Genomic DNA, 14,351 nt, shown 5'->3' on the forward strand with positions numbered 1-14,351 from the left:
TTTTTTATTTGTTATCGGATTTTGGTCAAATTTTCAGCATTTTGCTCTGTGAATTTTACTCTACATATATTTCCAGCCTGGACCATCCCTTTAACAAAACATAAAAGAGAGTTAAGAGAAATTTCAGGTGAACGTACTACACTCTGTCATGGAATTGAAATAGATCTTGGTCGGTTAAACTCTTGGAAAATCAATTTTATTGAAAGTATATAATTTATATAGAGGATATAGATTGAAGTAATCAATTACGAAATGAGAAAACATTCTATGGTAATTGCAAAAAGTGGGAATGTTATTTCAAATGGTTACCCTCAATAATTTATGATTTTTGTTCACAAAATTTATAATATTCTCCATTATCTCGAGCGATGTTGTGGGCTCGACATTATTTTGTGTCAAACACATATATTCTTGAGCTAAGAAGACAAACAAACATTTTAGAGGTAATTGGAGGAAAATATCAAATTTAGTGTACGAAGTATAGGCATATGTAAAGCTGTAAGACTAAACTTTCATTTTGAACCACTTTTCAAATATATTTTTATTATGAATTCATGCGATAGAAAGGATTTTTAATCAAATTAAGACATTGTCATGATTGTAATGTAATATTAAACTTTTCAGTCGTTGGATTCTATAAGAAAGTTACATTGAATTGAATGTTTACGCATACAAGATCTCTCACCGCCAAACACACATGATTAACAGTAACGCGTCAAATAATCATAATTATGCATTGGATAATTCTAAATATTAATCTTGTATAAAATTACAAATCGTTTCAGTACTGTAAATGTTAAATAATATTGCGGGGTGACACAATATTAGCAGGGTCATCATTCTTTTCGAATTTCATACCACAATTCTGTTCGTGAGCTCTTTGATAACATAACATTCATATTTCAGACGTGAAATGTCATATAGGTAATAAGATTGTTTTGATTATAATTTGAGGACAATCTGATCTAATTAATATAAATCATTTCACAATCATTTATTTATTCATTCATTCATTCATGAAAAAATAACAAGTGTGATATGTTATTAACCCCGGACTATCGCAGAGCTCATGAATATTAATGACTTTGCCAAACAGAGCATGATTAACGTGAAAATTCGACTTCTGTGATTGGCTAATGCTTAGCCCCGCCTTTCCTTAGCCCGGTTTCGTTTCACAGCGATCCCTGACGTCGCCACACAACAATTAAGGAGTGAAAAGCGAGCGAAACTTTGAGAGAAAAGATTATCAAATAAAGACTGAATTTTAAATATAGAACAAAGGATTTATACAGAAAATGATTGAAATAATATATTTAAAAAAATTAATTCGATATTAAAGGAATATGGATTGTTTGTTATGAGGCTACTATTTTTAACTAACAGCATTGCAACTAATACAGCAAATGAAGGAACACACATAAAAACACCATTTATGTAGGAGATTTAAAATATATAGAGAATACAATGCATAGGGGTGTGGTAAGTACATATTTACAGTAAAATTATCTAATGATAATACCCCAATTTTCTTTACAATAGAATCCAGCAGTAATATTTGTTTGTATGAATTTTTTTTTTAAAGTCAGAGAAAGTACATGTATATATTTCATTTCATTTCATTTCGTTTATTTCCATTTGCAACAATTACAGTTTATTTTGTACATTTTAACATATAAATAACAAAACATATTTCAAGTATTTCTGTACAAAAATTATATTCAAGATTATTACATATCAGGTTGGAAATGGAGGAGGCTGCTAAAAAGCGGAGCTTGTAGAGTGCAGCCTCCTAATAAATATTCTTGTAGTTGCATAGCATATAAAAATCAAAATAACAACTTGAGCATGTACCAGTTAAATTAAAAGGAAATAGGGGAAATTAAAATAGAAAAGGAAATAAGAAAAAGAGAGATTAAAGGTCTCCAGAATCCAGCCCCAGCACTCACAGACGGACCTCGTTGATCAACAGGAAAACGAAAGAGATGGAAAAGCGTATACGTGACATGATAATCATGTTTGATTTAAAAAAAATACAAGAGTGTGGGTGATGAAGAGTTAAATTCAATGGTTATCTTGGATAAATTTTTTGAACTTATATTTGAAAGAATTAAGGCTTGGTGATTCTTTGATGTTTTTATTAATAGTTCCCCAGAGTCTAGGGCCTTCAAAAGTAAAAATTGATTTTGCAAGGATGGTCCGGGGTAGTGGTAAATGGAATTCATCTGATTGACGTGTGGGATATTTGTGAAGAGTTTTGTTTTTGTTAAATGAAGAATTAAATATGAATGGTAACATATTATTGTTTAACTGATACATGAATTGACCTAAGTTATATTGGTACAGTGTTTTTATTTTAGAATGTTATTGTTATAAACAACTCATCTGTGTGAGATCTCCAGGACAAGTTGAAAATAACACGCAATGCCTTCTTTTGTAAAAGTAATATTCTATCAAGGTAGGTTGAGTGTGTATTTCCCCAAACAATTGCTCCATAATTTAAATATGGTAAAATTAATGTTGAATAAAGCATTTTTAGGGAGGAAGTTGGAAGAAAAAACTTAACTTTGTTGATAACACCAATATTGCGTGAAATTGTACGACATATAAAGTCAATGTGTGTTTTCCAAGATAATTTGTTGTCTATTATGAGATCTGAAAATTTTGTTGTAGTAACAACTTCAATGTCTTTATTGTCCAATTTAATATTAAATGGCAAATGTTCTAAAGAATTGCTAAAAAGCATGCATTTCGTTTTTTGTACATTAATTGACAATTTGTTAGCCCTAATCGATTGTACCAATTTATCCAGTTCAGTGTTCAGTACATTTATTGAATACATATACATGACCTACATACATATACAAATACATATACATGACCTACCTGGTCATCTCTTTTTATCTTGCTCTTTTGAATATTTTCATATTGAAATGCTTGATGGTAAGATCTGGTGCATATACGTTAAATATTTTTTGGTGAAAAATTGCATCTTAATACCACCATAGCTCAAAAGGAAAAGGATGACGTCTCGCCCTCTATCCGGGAGAACTAATCATAATATAATTAATAATTAAAGACGACCCTTAATGTGTTCCTAAACGACATAGCAAAACTAAATGAATAGTTTAAAATCAAATGACAAGTAATCACCAGTACAAACATGACAAATGATGAAGTAGAAAAAGAAATTAACAAATTAAATGAATAATGTAGATTCACAAAATGAAATTATGTTTGCATCATCATTCATAACTATAATATAGTGTTCTAGAATTACTGAAATATCCATTGAGATGCTTTGTATAATTATGTGTAACAAACTTCCTGAAATTTCATTTATTTGTAGTTTTATTTAAACAGGGTGGTCAGTCAATGATTAGAACTGATATTCATTTTTATTTATATTTTTTTCATGTTTTAAAAAACACTATGTTACATACAGATACATCAAAATGGAACTAAATTTTCTGAGCTCGTATTTTATTTCGCATTTACCCTGTGATTTTATTATCATTGTGACTGGAATGTAGGATGCAACTTAAAAATGACGAAAACATAATACACAAAATAATAAAACAAATTATCATTTTTCTACTGCATAAAAGAATGGTTTAAAAAAGTTCAAATTACAACACAATATCCCCGATTAACTTTTTCTATTTTTAAGGCACCCACCACAAGTTCTTTAAAATTTCTTTTGCGTAATATCGCTGTTTGAGTATTTATCACAATCGCCTTTTTTACGAGATTTATATTTGCTTTATTTTGTATTGTCAGGAATAGATTCGTTGAGTGGTTTGATCGCAAGGAGTGCCTTGTGTCTCATGAACTGCTTTGACTTCCTGAAGTTTGTATCGGTTCCATGAAGCCGATCTAGTATCCCAAGAACTCCATAGTTATTGTTGAATCTATATAAAGAACAAAGAATTGGAGGACAAAAATTATGTTCCGTACGGTATAGAATAATTAATAATAATAATAATAATAACGGCATATTTACCCAGGGTAGCCACTTCAGTTCCGAAAACTGTTCTCCCAGCGGGCCCTGCTATTATTATTACCCCGGCTTTAGCATGGCTACCTTGATCGGGCGCTCGAGCATTCAAGGAATTTCTTTATACCGGGTACCCATTCACCTCACTTGGGTCGAGTGCAGCACAATGTGGATAAATTTCTTGCCGAAGGAAATTACGCCATGGGTGGGATTCGAACCCACGACCTTCTGTTTCAACATCCGGAGACTAATCCACTAAGCCACAACGCTTCACGCCAATTTCTCGCACCTAGCCACCCCCCACCCCCCCCCCCCCATTTCCCTCTCCTCTCCTTGGATAAGGCCCAGTCAATGAAAAAAAGGGGGCTTTGGTTGAGTATCCCAAAAAGTAAATCTGAGGGTTTTGTGAGCGTTCGGGCTTTTCACAGTTTAGGATTGCCCCGTGATGATGTTCGCAACCTTTTATTTAACATCACCAATCATTTGTATGTATCAACAATGAACACACGATTATAATGATAAAGAAAGTGATAGCCATGCACTGGCAGGCATCACTTTGTCACGTATACGACAGACAGGCTGGGGGTCTAGCAGATTGCTCTGAGTATAAACAACATACATAATTATATAATCGTCAAACAGTACAAATTGTTGTGAATTGCTATGCTCTGTAACTTGTCTGATATCACTTTAAAACAATTCACGAGATATTTCTTGCCAAGTTCTTTAAATCAAGGTCTTGTCCGTACCGGACAAATGTTTCGTTCGGTATTAAACACACCATGAACATTGGTGAATCGATTACAGACATATTTTCAAAGGTGTAATGAGCATAACATTTTGAAGAGGCGGGAGTTTGGAAATGAATGATGCACCATTTAAAAAAAGGGAAATAAATTTGCCACTATCTAACCGCACCAGAACAATGTAAAATACAAACGTTATCCAAATTGACTTAAATCAACATTTTCACAAAATTAGACCACCAAAAAAAAATGATACAGATATGAAGCGGATATCACGGTGCATAAAACTATCAACTCACTTGAAATGATGGTAGTCATGGAATTCTGGCGATGGAAGAAATGGAAGATGATATCCTGAATGAGTGAGGATTGACACGAAAAGAGCCACATTGAACCACACTGATGCTACAAGAAAATGAGAACCAGCAATGACCACGCCCAGTGCAGGAGGGAATGAGTTTGAGAGGAAGTGTTCTATTGGATGCGAGTATAAAGACACCAGCCCAATAGGCGCCGTCCACTCGTGATGTATTTTGTGGAATTTCTTATACAACCATGGGTGGTGGAGTAATCTGTGGATTTATACAGAGAAGAGAAGATGAGATTAGAAGGAAGGAGAGATGCACTCACTTGAGATGGTGATAGTCATGGAACTCGGGAGACGGGAGAAGAGGTAGGTGGTATCCGGAATGGTGGATCATCGAGACATACTGAGCGAGCAGGAGCCAGATGTGGAAAGTTAAAAGATGCGATCCGACAAGAAGAGGACCGATGATAGCTGGGATTGAGTTGGATAGAAGGTTCTCTATAGGATGAGCGTACATGGTGACTAGACCAATGGGTGCGGTCCATTCGTGATGTTGCTTGTGGACGGTCTTGTAGAGGGAGGGGTGGTGAAGAAGCCTTCCAAAAATAAATATGTTTCAAAGTACTGAATACGAGTCATACCGCCAAAATCGACCGACTGTATTCAATTAAAATAGCTTTGAATGGTCTGGAGTAGGTTTAGTAGGTGTGACTATAAATTGTGACAATCAATATAATCTTGGATGTATAACTATAAGCATAGAAATTCAACAGATTTGAAATACGGCCTGTAGCTTGTGTAGGGCTGGAAACAAAGTTTAAAGGTAATTGGCGATACAACTCTTGTGGTATTGTGTGGCACGTAACTGAACTAGGGGGGGGGGGGCGGTATAAATACTACGGGATTACATTTTAGCACCTATAGGCGTATGGTGACATTTGCAGCCATTAATCAACCGATTTGCCCCTACTTCATTCTGCATGTAACATTTGAAGGTATTTAAATGAGAGGGGCAAGGTGACGTCACCCCTCCCTCAATAAAAGGGGAGTTATACATTTTTTACACGACCCCGTTCCATTCTTTCTTTTCTACCCCTACTAATTTTTTTTCTTGCTATTTGAAAACCATGCACGGGGAAGTATGTCTCCTCTTAACCCATTCCTACACTTATAAAGATATTCTTTAGAATCACCTGTGGCTATAGTAAAACCCGAATTCCTCGACCACAGTAAAGACAGCTATCTGATAAAGTATAGTCTGGAATGTTGGTAGCTCATCAACGGTAGATCCACATCCCCTCCAAACAGCAGCGTAGTATAAAGCAACCAGGATGGGAATGTTATAAAGAGTTTGGTTCAGAAAGACAGTCCATAAAGTCCTTCGCAATTTACCAGCAGGGATCTAAGAATAGTGACGAAAAGGTTTTAAGGCAAGATCAATTATGATGTATATATACTTTGTAGGATTCCTCCAAATGACTTCATAAAAGGGGTTACAATTAACTATAATTATCGTTGTAATTAGGTACACAATATACGAGAGCCCCGGAGCCGGTGGGTGTGTGTGTGTGTGTGGAGGGGTGGGGGTAGTCTGCTGGGCAAACCCTTCGCTCGAGTTAAGGGTCTGAATGTGCAGCCTACTCATGCCTTGTGTACTGAAGGCTCTCTCGTTTTGTATGTGCTAGTCTTTGCGTGGAGGCACACTTGTTGATCAAAGTTCCAATGAGGGTCTGTGCCTGCAGACTAGGGTGGGGGTGGGCTGAGTGTGCTTTAGCCCCCACTTTTTCTGTCGGCTTGTATAAAAACGTTATAACTATCATCCTATTGTGAGTGTTTTTTGCAAGTTTAGTCCATCCCCACTTTCAAAACCGTTCCACAGCCCCTCCTGGCAGGCAAGTGATATATGAGTTTACCCATATAACACACCGTCTTACTGCACTTATGATGAATAAATATGATACAATAGTATATTACAAGAAAAAATAGTAATATCGTCATTTCGAGTTTGTTTGACACTTATCAAATTTTTATCTCAACAAGTGTAGTTGTTTGTATTTCCATTACCAAAGTCTTTTGGCTTCATAATATGACATGGTTCAACAAACTATTGCTTTTACAATGACAGATAGATAACTCCAAGATCTAAACTGATATGTCTATAGGTAAGTCAAATATTTTCTAGTTTATCAATACGGTACTTAGACCGGAACAATATTTCATCAGTTCACTTGATACCTTAACTTTGTTTACACGTAAAAGCAAACATAGCGGAATCACGAGAGTTTGGTAATATCGGGCCAAAAATAATCGCAAAAGTAAATATGACGATAATCGAAAATTTTCTTTAATTCTTTTGATTAAAAGTCGTTGGGCTAGGTCACTCGATATCAGACAGCTATTTTTAATTTTTTTTTTATCATATTGGTTCTTTTTATGTTCGACGTATTGTTTTAAAATGCATGCAGTTTCGTCAACGTCATAAAAACTTGTCCAATTATAACCCTTTTTTCTATCTTTTGAATATGATATAAATAAACACGGACTCGTCTGTTACTTTAGAAAGACAATAAAATTGGAAAATCGTGACAACTCGTCCACTCACCTCATGGTATTCTTTCATTTAGTCTTATGCCATTCCGTCTAACGACCATTTGGTCCAATCATCACTTCGGCTAATCACCATTTCGTTTATTAACATTTCATCACATAACTAGTTGGTCTTATATCCATTTCATTTTGCCCAATTAACAGTTAATCCAATTAAATCAAATGGTATATGGACTAAATGGCTATTGGACCAACTGGTTATTAGACGAAATGGTGAGTGGACGAATTGGCAATTAGACCATGTGGATAGTGGACGAACTGATGGTAGACGAACTGATAGTAGACGAGATGGCAATTGGACGAATTGGAACTAAACCCCTGTTGATTACCTCTGTTTGGTCTAACTGAACTTTGTATCTCGTAATGAATTTTGGTTTTCCAGTCAGATCTATAATGAGAAACAATCCTCCTAGCAGCCAGTGCTCCAACATAGATAGACAATGAAGAGCTAAAACGATCAACAACAAAAAAAGACAATTTGAGTCATTCTAATTAGTGTCGATGTCTTTTATGCAAAAATGCATATGGCGTAGGTCTTTATATCTGATTATCTCTATAATCTTGATAATCATTTCGATGATTTTATTGAACTTTCCAAACAGGCAGTATGTTTATCATTTCCGATTACTCAATATAATAATGACGATGATGATAATAATATTCACAATATCAATAAATGACATAAATGACTGTAGTTAATATAGAGGGGGCCGCGGAACGGTTTTCAAAGTGGGTAATTTTTACGTTTTTGTACACGGTTTTCGAAAAAAGTGTGGGGGGCTGAAGCCACCAGCCCCCCCCCCCCCCGCTCCCGCGGCCCCTCAGATATAGATAGGGTGAGATGGGATGGTTCATGTACACCTACCTATTCCCATTTTAGCCAGATTTCCATCAAAATAGTCATAGAAGACTCCCCACTGCCTGGCTATGAAGTTCCCGGATGCAAACCACAATGATTGGCCATGATGAAGAAGAGTGGATCGGAATGCAACACAGAATATTGCAAACATTACACCAAGGATGGATATGATGGCGGTACTCAGACTGGCATGGTCTGGTGACTGGGAATGTGATATAAAAAATTGATAAGAGAGAGAGAGTGAGGTATATATATATAGGTCGAGAAAAAGAAAAAGTTGAAAGAGCTACAAATAAAGGAGAGGAAGGAAATTTGTAACGATGAGGAAAAAGTTGTCTAAATTAATAGATATATTGTTTTACAAAAAAATATGTATATATAAAGACACACACACACACAAAACCTGCATGAAACTATAAATTAAAAGTACTTTGATAATCGGATATCTGCCTTATTAGACAAATATACTTTGTAGAGACCAAAATAAGAATGAATTTCAATGAAATAACAAGGGAATGTAAGCCATGTACTCACACAATATTTACATTAAAATCAAATAAATAACGGAGCGGGGGCAAGTATAAGAGCATGGGTAGGAAAATATAGAGGCATACCATGGTCGGTTTGATAAGAACATTACAGGGAATAGATTGATGAAATGTTGATCGATTACTGAACAACGTTAAAACGAAACACCATTTACAGACAAAAATTTGTTTTTTTTTGTGGTGAATAATCAGAAAATTTATTAATTGTTCCAAAATGTCAAAGATTTGTGAGATTTCATCAGCATGGTTAGTTCCTAAAGGTATTCACTGTCCACCTATATGTTATCGATAGCCGACAGAAAGGGCATTTCATCAAGATCTTCTTTTATTGTTGTTCATGAATCATACTGTTTGATAGACCTACCTTCTTCATGTTTTCTTTGCTCCTGTCAAAATGTACTCCATTTTTCTCAGTATGATTTGCCATGATTTGCTTGTCACTTCTTAGTCTGTTTGAAGTAAACCTATATGAAAATGAAAATATATCTGCACAATTATTATGCTGAATCAATTCAGTGATGAATCAACTTTATAATAAAAAATAAAATAAAACAAAAATAATAAAACAAAGAGTCCTGTGAGAATGTGAAATCGCTGAAGATCAATCTCTGATCATCAGTAATTCTTCAAATTACACCCAAGAAGGCGACCAAGAAGGCGGTAGCCAAGAAGCCAAAGGCTTCGAACCCCAATAAATGAAATTTATTGAAGAACTGCGTTGTGCGTTTTCCACAAACGGTTTTATATTGCAGGAAAATGGACTCTGGATCCGCTATAGCAATGGCCCTATTACATCTGTCTTCGGCCTTCGATACAGTAGATCACAAGATACTTGTAAATACTCTTGCAAGCTTAGGTATCCAGGACCAGGCTCTTGAATGGTTTAGATCTTACCTATCATACCATTCACAGTCTGTCGTTCTTGATGGTTTCACATCCTCCTCACGGTCATTAGGTTGTGGAGTACCGCAGGGCTCTGTGGGCGGACCGACCTTATTTCAATTTACCTTCTCGGTAATCACCCTGTTCATATATACGTCGATGTCTCATTTCCACCGGACCAAATTCAAGCTTCCCAAGCTTTGCGCATTTTGGAAAATTGCAATTCTGCTATTGACACCTGGATGAAATCAAATTTACTGCAACTAACCACGGTAAATGTAAGTGCATGCTTTTTGGCTCAAAATCTCAATTAAGTAAACTTAACATAGACTCCATTTTCATTGCCGGTAATCATGTTCCTCTTTCTGATTCTTGCCGCAATCTTGGTGTCATTTTCGATTCCCAAATGTCAATGTCTAATTATGTCACAAGCATTTGTAAATCTGTCCGCTATCAATTACGTAACATTGGTTTCATTCGAAAATATTTAACTCGTTCTGCAACAGAGAAACTTGTGCACTCACTCATCTCCTCACGTCTTGATTTAGGTTATAGTCTTGTCTTTACTTCAGAATTCAGCAGCTCGCATGGTTTCTCTGTCAAATAAACACGATCACATCACTCCTGTTCTTTAAGACCTCCATTGGTTGCCCACAAAGGATCGCATAGTTTTCAAAATTCTACTTTTGGTCTATCATATCATCAATGGATCCGCACTCAATGACAAGTCTCTTATACACCAATATCAACCTACACGCACACTGCGATCATCCCAATATAGTCTCTTACATATTCCACTATCTAAAAAAAAATATTGGGGCGATCGAGCCTTTGCCGGACCAGCCCTGTGGAATTCACTACCACAGGAGCTGAAGAACTCAAACTCTGCAACATCCTTTAAGGGCAACCTAAAAGTGCGTTGGGGCGTGCGCCTGTAATCCAAGCTATGTGGGGAAGATACAAATTGAGGCAGAGGTTCGAGGTTCTAGCCCTGGTCACGTCTTTCGGATGGTGGCGTTAAAGGTCGGTCCAAGACGTAAATATTCATATCTGATTGATACACGTCTGACAAAACTCAAATACACACACAACTTCTTACTCTGGTTTCTTTGCTATACGCACTAATCTTTCGCCTTTTACTAAGGATTTCCGTGCAGAGGAACACATTGATCATGTTGATGAGTCTATAAAGATTTTTCTCAGGCTTGTCTTCATTGACAAGTCTTGCAAGCAAAATGTAAAGAAAGAAACAATGTAGAAATAGTACCAACTTTTTCTTCCCCCCCCAAAAAAAAAAAAAAATGGGGGGAAATGAGTAAAACGGGAGAAAGGAAGAGAAACATAGTGGGAAAGACGAAATTATTGTACATTTTAATATGTTATATTATATTATACATTATCTTATTTTACATAAGAAATATTTTTTTCAGAACGTATGCTTCTTTTTCATGACTATTTAACATATTTAAACTTGTCCAGTCCGTGCGTACGTTTGCATTAATGGATTGGTGAGATATGTCTGCTCTCCATGAATTCCTAAAATCAGTCCTTAAAATGTCCCCTTTTCCGATCTGAATATAATAAATTTTCAGCTAGCGCTTCGCATCATTTGGTTAGTGAAATACGTATGGTCCTTGTAAATCCTACAAACAAGCCTTAAAATGCCCCTCTTCAGGTCCGAATTTCCTAAATTTGCAGCTCGCGATTCGCGCTCGCAATTTTTGATTTGTGAGATGCGTATGTTAATCATGATTACAATGATTACAAATAATTCAGCTTGCGCTTGCATTGTTTGTTTAGCGAGACAGTTACGTACCATGATTACAAAAAATTGCCTATATGTCCCTATTAAGGTCTGAATATAAAAACTTTTCAGCTCGCGCTTTGCGCTCTTATTATTTGATCAGTGAGCTCAAATGTGCTTTGTATTTTGACTCCACATCTTGATATTTTAAGCTCCATATCAGTTTATTTATTGAGCAAGATAATCTTATCGTACATGCAATGCGAGAGCGAAAATTTTATATAGTGACATTAATTTTTTTCTAAGTAGTCACCTTACCTAATTTTATTCAGTCGTCTTCCTCCCTTTCTTTTTTTCTCCTCTCTTTTCCCTTCTTTTTCTTGTTTTTTGCTCCGCTAATGGGAGGGGGGAATCGGGCCCCTCGCCCCCTGGATTCACCTATGCCATAACATCGCTAACAATCATGATAAGAGGCGGTTTGATAGCTCATTTCTATATAGCTTCAGTCGTTTATGGTATTGGTCTTCCAAGTTGAAACTAAATTGACAGTATAATTAAGGGAGAAGAAAAAATGAAGAAAAAAAAGAAAAGAAAGAAATTCACATGTTCCGGTCCAAGTCTTTAGATTAACTTTATATAATAGTAGCTCAAAATTTGCCGAATTTCCAAAAAACATGCAATTATAATATTTCATATCTGCTAATACCTTTCTAGAAAAGGAGGGTTCTCTGCAAAAAGTCTGGAAAACATGCTCTGTAGAGCAAGCATACTTAGCACTTAGCAGATATATGTATTCTCAATGTTTCACCCAGTAACGTAATGAATAATTAAGGCAATGACTAACTCGATAATATGTTGGTGTCAAACTTTTATTTCCCACTTGATGCGCTAGTGCCCTTTGGTAAGGCATTCATCCTCATTAGCCGTCGGTCCTGTGCCCGGGAGGGGGGGGGGCACTTCCATTGACGAGTGGATACCATGGGCGACCATTGGGTCTCGAAAAGCACCCTAAACACGTATTTTCTATATTCTGAAAATGCACCCCTTAACAAGTTTTGGCGTGTGAAACCCTACCCTTAACAAGTATTGGAAACAAAACGATACTCTGGCAAGTATTCCCTGAATTGACCCCCTAAACAAGTACAACGATATTTTTATTGTTGTCACTGTCGTCGGTCGTCGGTTTTACCTTTACCTGATTGGGTTTATATGGTATATCATTGGGTTTAGTACAGCCCCCTCCCACACCATGCGCAAAATCGTACTCTAAACACGTAGTGTTGACTCTTGGGGCAAAAAATACATCCTTTTTCAACATTTCAGTCTTAATTTTTACACCCTCTCAAATGTGACCCTAAACACGTAGCTTTCCTAGCAAAAATACATACCCTTTTTTCATTATTTTAGTGTTTTTGACACCCTTATTACGTTTTACGTACGTAACGTGCCCTATCTTGAAAAAGACACCCTTTTTACGTGTTTTTTGGGTCGCGCATGGTATCCACTCGTCAATGTAAGTGCCCCCCCCCGGGGGTCCTGTGGTTGTTTGCTTACAAGCATTCATGCTATCTTAGCAATCCAAAAAATCACCACCATTTATATGAATCACATTATGAAATCATACTATACTTAGGTAATAACGAAAACAGAGGCGTAGATAGATCTACAGAATGTGTATATCATACACACAATGTTTATTTTATATGATTTTTGCGTTTCCTAAGGAGCCTGACTTCATTACGAGAAAAATAATTTAGATTGAAGAAAACACGATTATTATAATTATGCAGTCAACATTATGAGCCTCAACGAACGTTACATTTTTTTAAATACGGCACAAAAAAATGCATTACAAGACCCATTAGTTAGCTTTAAGTATAGTGATATAATACCTTAACCATGTGGCTAATTATACTATCAAATTCAATCACATAAATTATATTATGTATATCATTACTTACTATGGCTCGATGGAAAGTTGAAAATTGATGGCTGTCTTTTCGTCTGTAGTTATACTCCTGTTATAAACAAACTTTGTTTGAGACCACTGAATGCACGCAGGATGCTTTGTTTTGCTGTAGGGTAGACGACCTTTGGACTTCACACAGCGCTAGCAACATTGACAACATTAATGTCGGATAACAGTATTTCATTTACATGATAAGAAGGTCTTCAAGTTCAAAAGAGGTCCCTGGATCACGTGTGACTCGTCAGGGGGGGGGGGGGCAGTATGCCCCCCTTGTTAACATGTTAACACTTTACGATGCTTGTACCAAAACGAATCGAGCAGTTTTATCCATTTTTTTTTTTTTTTTGACAATCAATAAATTCAGTTCAGTTGAGTTTAATTCAATTTTATTCAATTCCATTCCATTCCATTCATTTCAATTCTATTCGTTTCAATTCCATTAAATTGAGGGCCTTTTCAAACGTGATCTTGAATCATCTTTGTAATGATGATGGCAATTCGTCTTAGAATCATCGGACCTTTCGCACGGAAAATTCGTACCGTAATTTGAATGAAACTTAGCTGGAATTTACCTCCGGAGTAGTATTTGAACTCGTGATCGTAATTAACATTCGTGATTCTAGTTTGGTTTCACACGTGCTAAAAATTCGTAATCATAGACTTTTTACTTAAGTCATCATTCAAATTACGATTTT

At 36.0% G+C, this 14,351-nt stretch overlaps 1 protein-coding gene and 1 pseudogene across 3 annotated transcripts; one reads left to right on the forward strand and one right to left on the reverse strand.

Moving 5' to 3' along the window:
* Window positions 1-977: 977 nt before the first annotated feature.
* LOC129259898 (fatty acid hydroxylase domain-containing protein 2-like) lies at window positions 978-13,775 on the reverse strand. Of its 3 annotated transcripts, none has more exons than XM_054898026.2 (7): window positions 13,649-13,775; window positions 9,426-9,525; window positions 8,520-8,715; window positions 7,984-8,102; window positions 6,241-6,449; window positions 5,040-5,312; window positions 978-3,908 (listed from the first exon to the last, which is right to left on the reverse strand). In XM_054898026.2, exons 2-7 carry the CDS (start codon window positions 9,486-9,488, stop codon window positions 3,761-3,763), a joined length of 1,008 nt encoding a protein of 335 aa, XP_054754001.2. In that variant the 5' UTR covers window positions 9,489-9,525; window positions 13,649-13,775; the 3' UTR covers window positions 978-3,760. The 3 variants fall into 3 exon arrangements, with proteins under 3 accessions (XP_054754001.2, XP_054754000.2, XP_063970407.1); XM_054898025.2 differs by lacking the exon at window positions 5,040-5,312 and adding an exon at window positions 5,371-5,643; XM_064114337.1 differs by lacking the exon at window positions 5,040-5,312 and adding an exon at window positions 5,371-5,643 and having other exon boundaries at window positions 9,426-9,563; window positions 13,619-13,733.
* Window positions 11,039-11,166, forward strand: LOC129262627 (U5 spliceosomal RNA; annotated as a pseudogene).
* Window positions 13,776-14,351: the final 576 nt, after the last annotated feature.

The sequence above is a fragment of the Lytechinus pictus genome, unplaced genomic scaffold, assembly GCF_037042905.1.
Source record: "Lytechinus pictus isolate F3 Inbred unplaced genomic scaffold, Lp3.0 scaffold_19, whole genome shotgun sequence".
NCBI classification, from domain to species: domain Eukaryota; kingdom Metazoa; phylum Echinodermata; class Echinoidea; order Temnopleuroida; family Toxopneustidae; genus Lytechinus; species Lytechinus pictus.

What these genes read in the sequence shown, in the direction of transcription:
- LOC129259898 (XM_054898026.2), bottom strand. Translation starts at nt 9,488, where the DNA reads ATGGCAAATCATACTGAGAAAAATGGAGTACATTTTGACAGGAGCAAA. An exon ending in TTCAGTTAGACCAAACAGAG is followed by an intron (nt 6,450 to 7,983) that starts GTAATCAACAGG and finishes CACTATTCTTAG; the next exon opens with ATCCCTGCTGGTAAATTGCG. An exon ending in CATGACTACCATCATTTCAA is followed by an intron (nt 3,909 to 5,039) that starts GTGAGTTGATAG and finishes TTCTTTATATAG; the next exon opens with ATTCAACAATAACTATGGAG.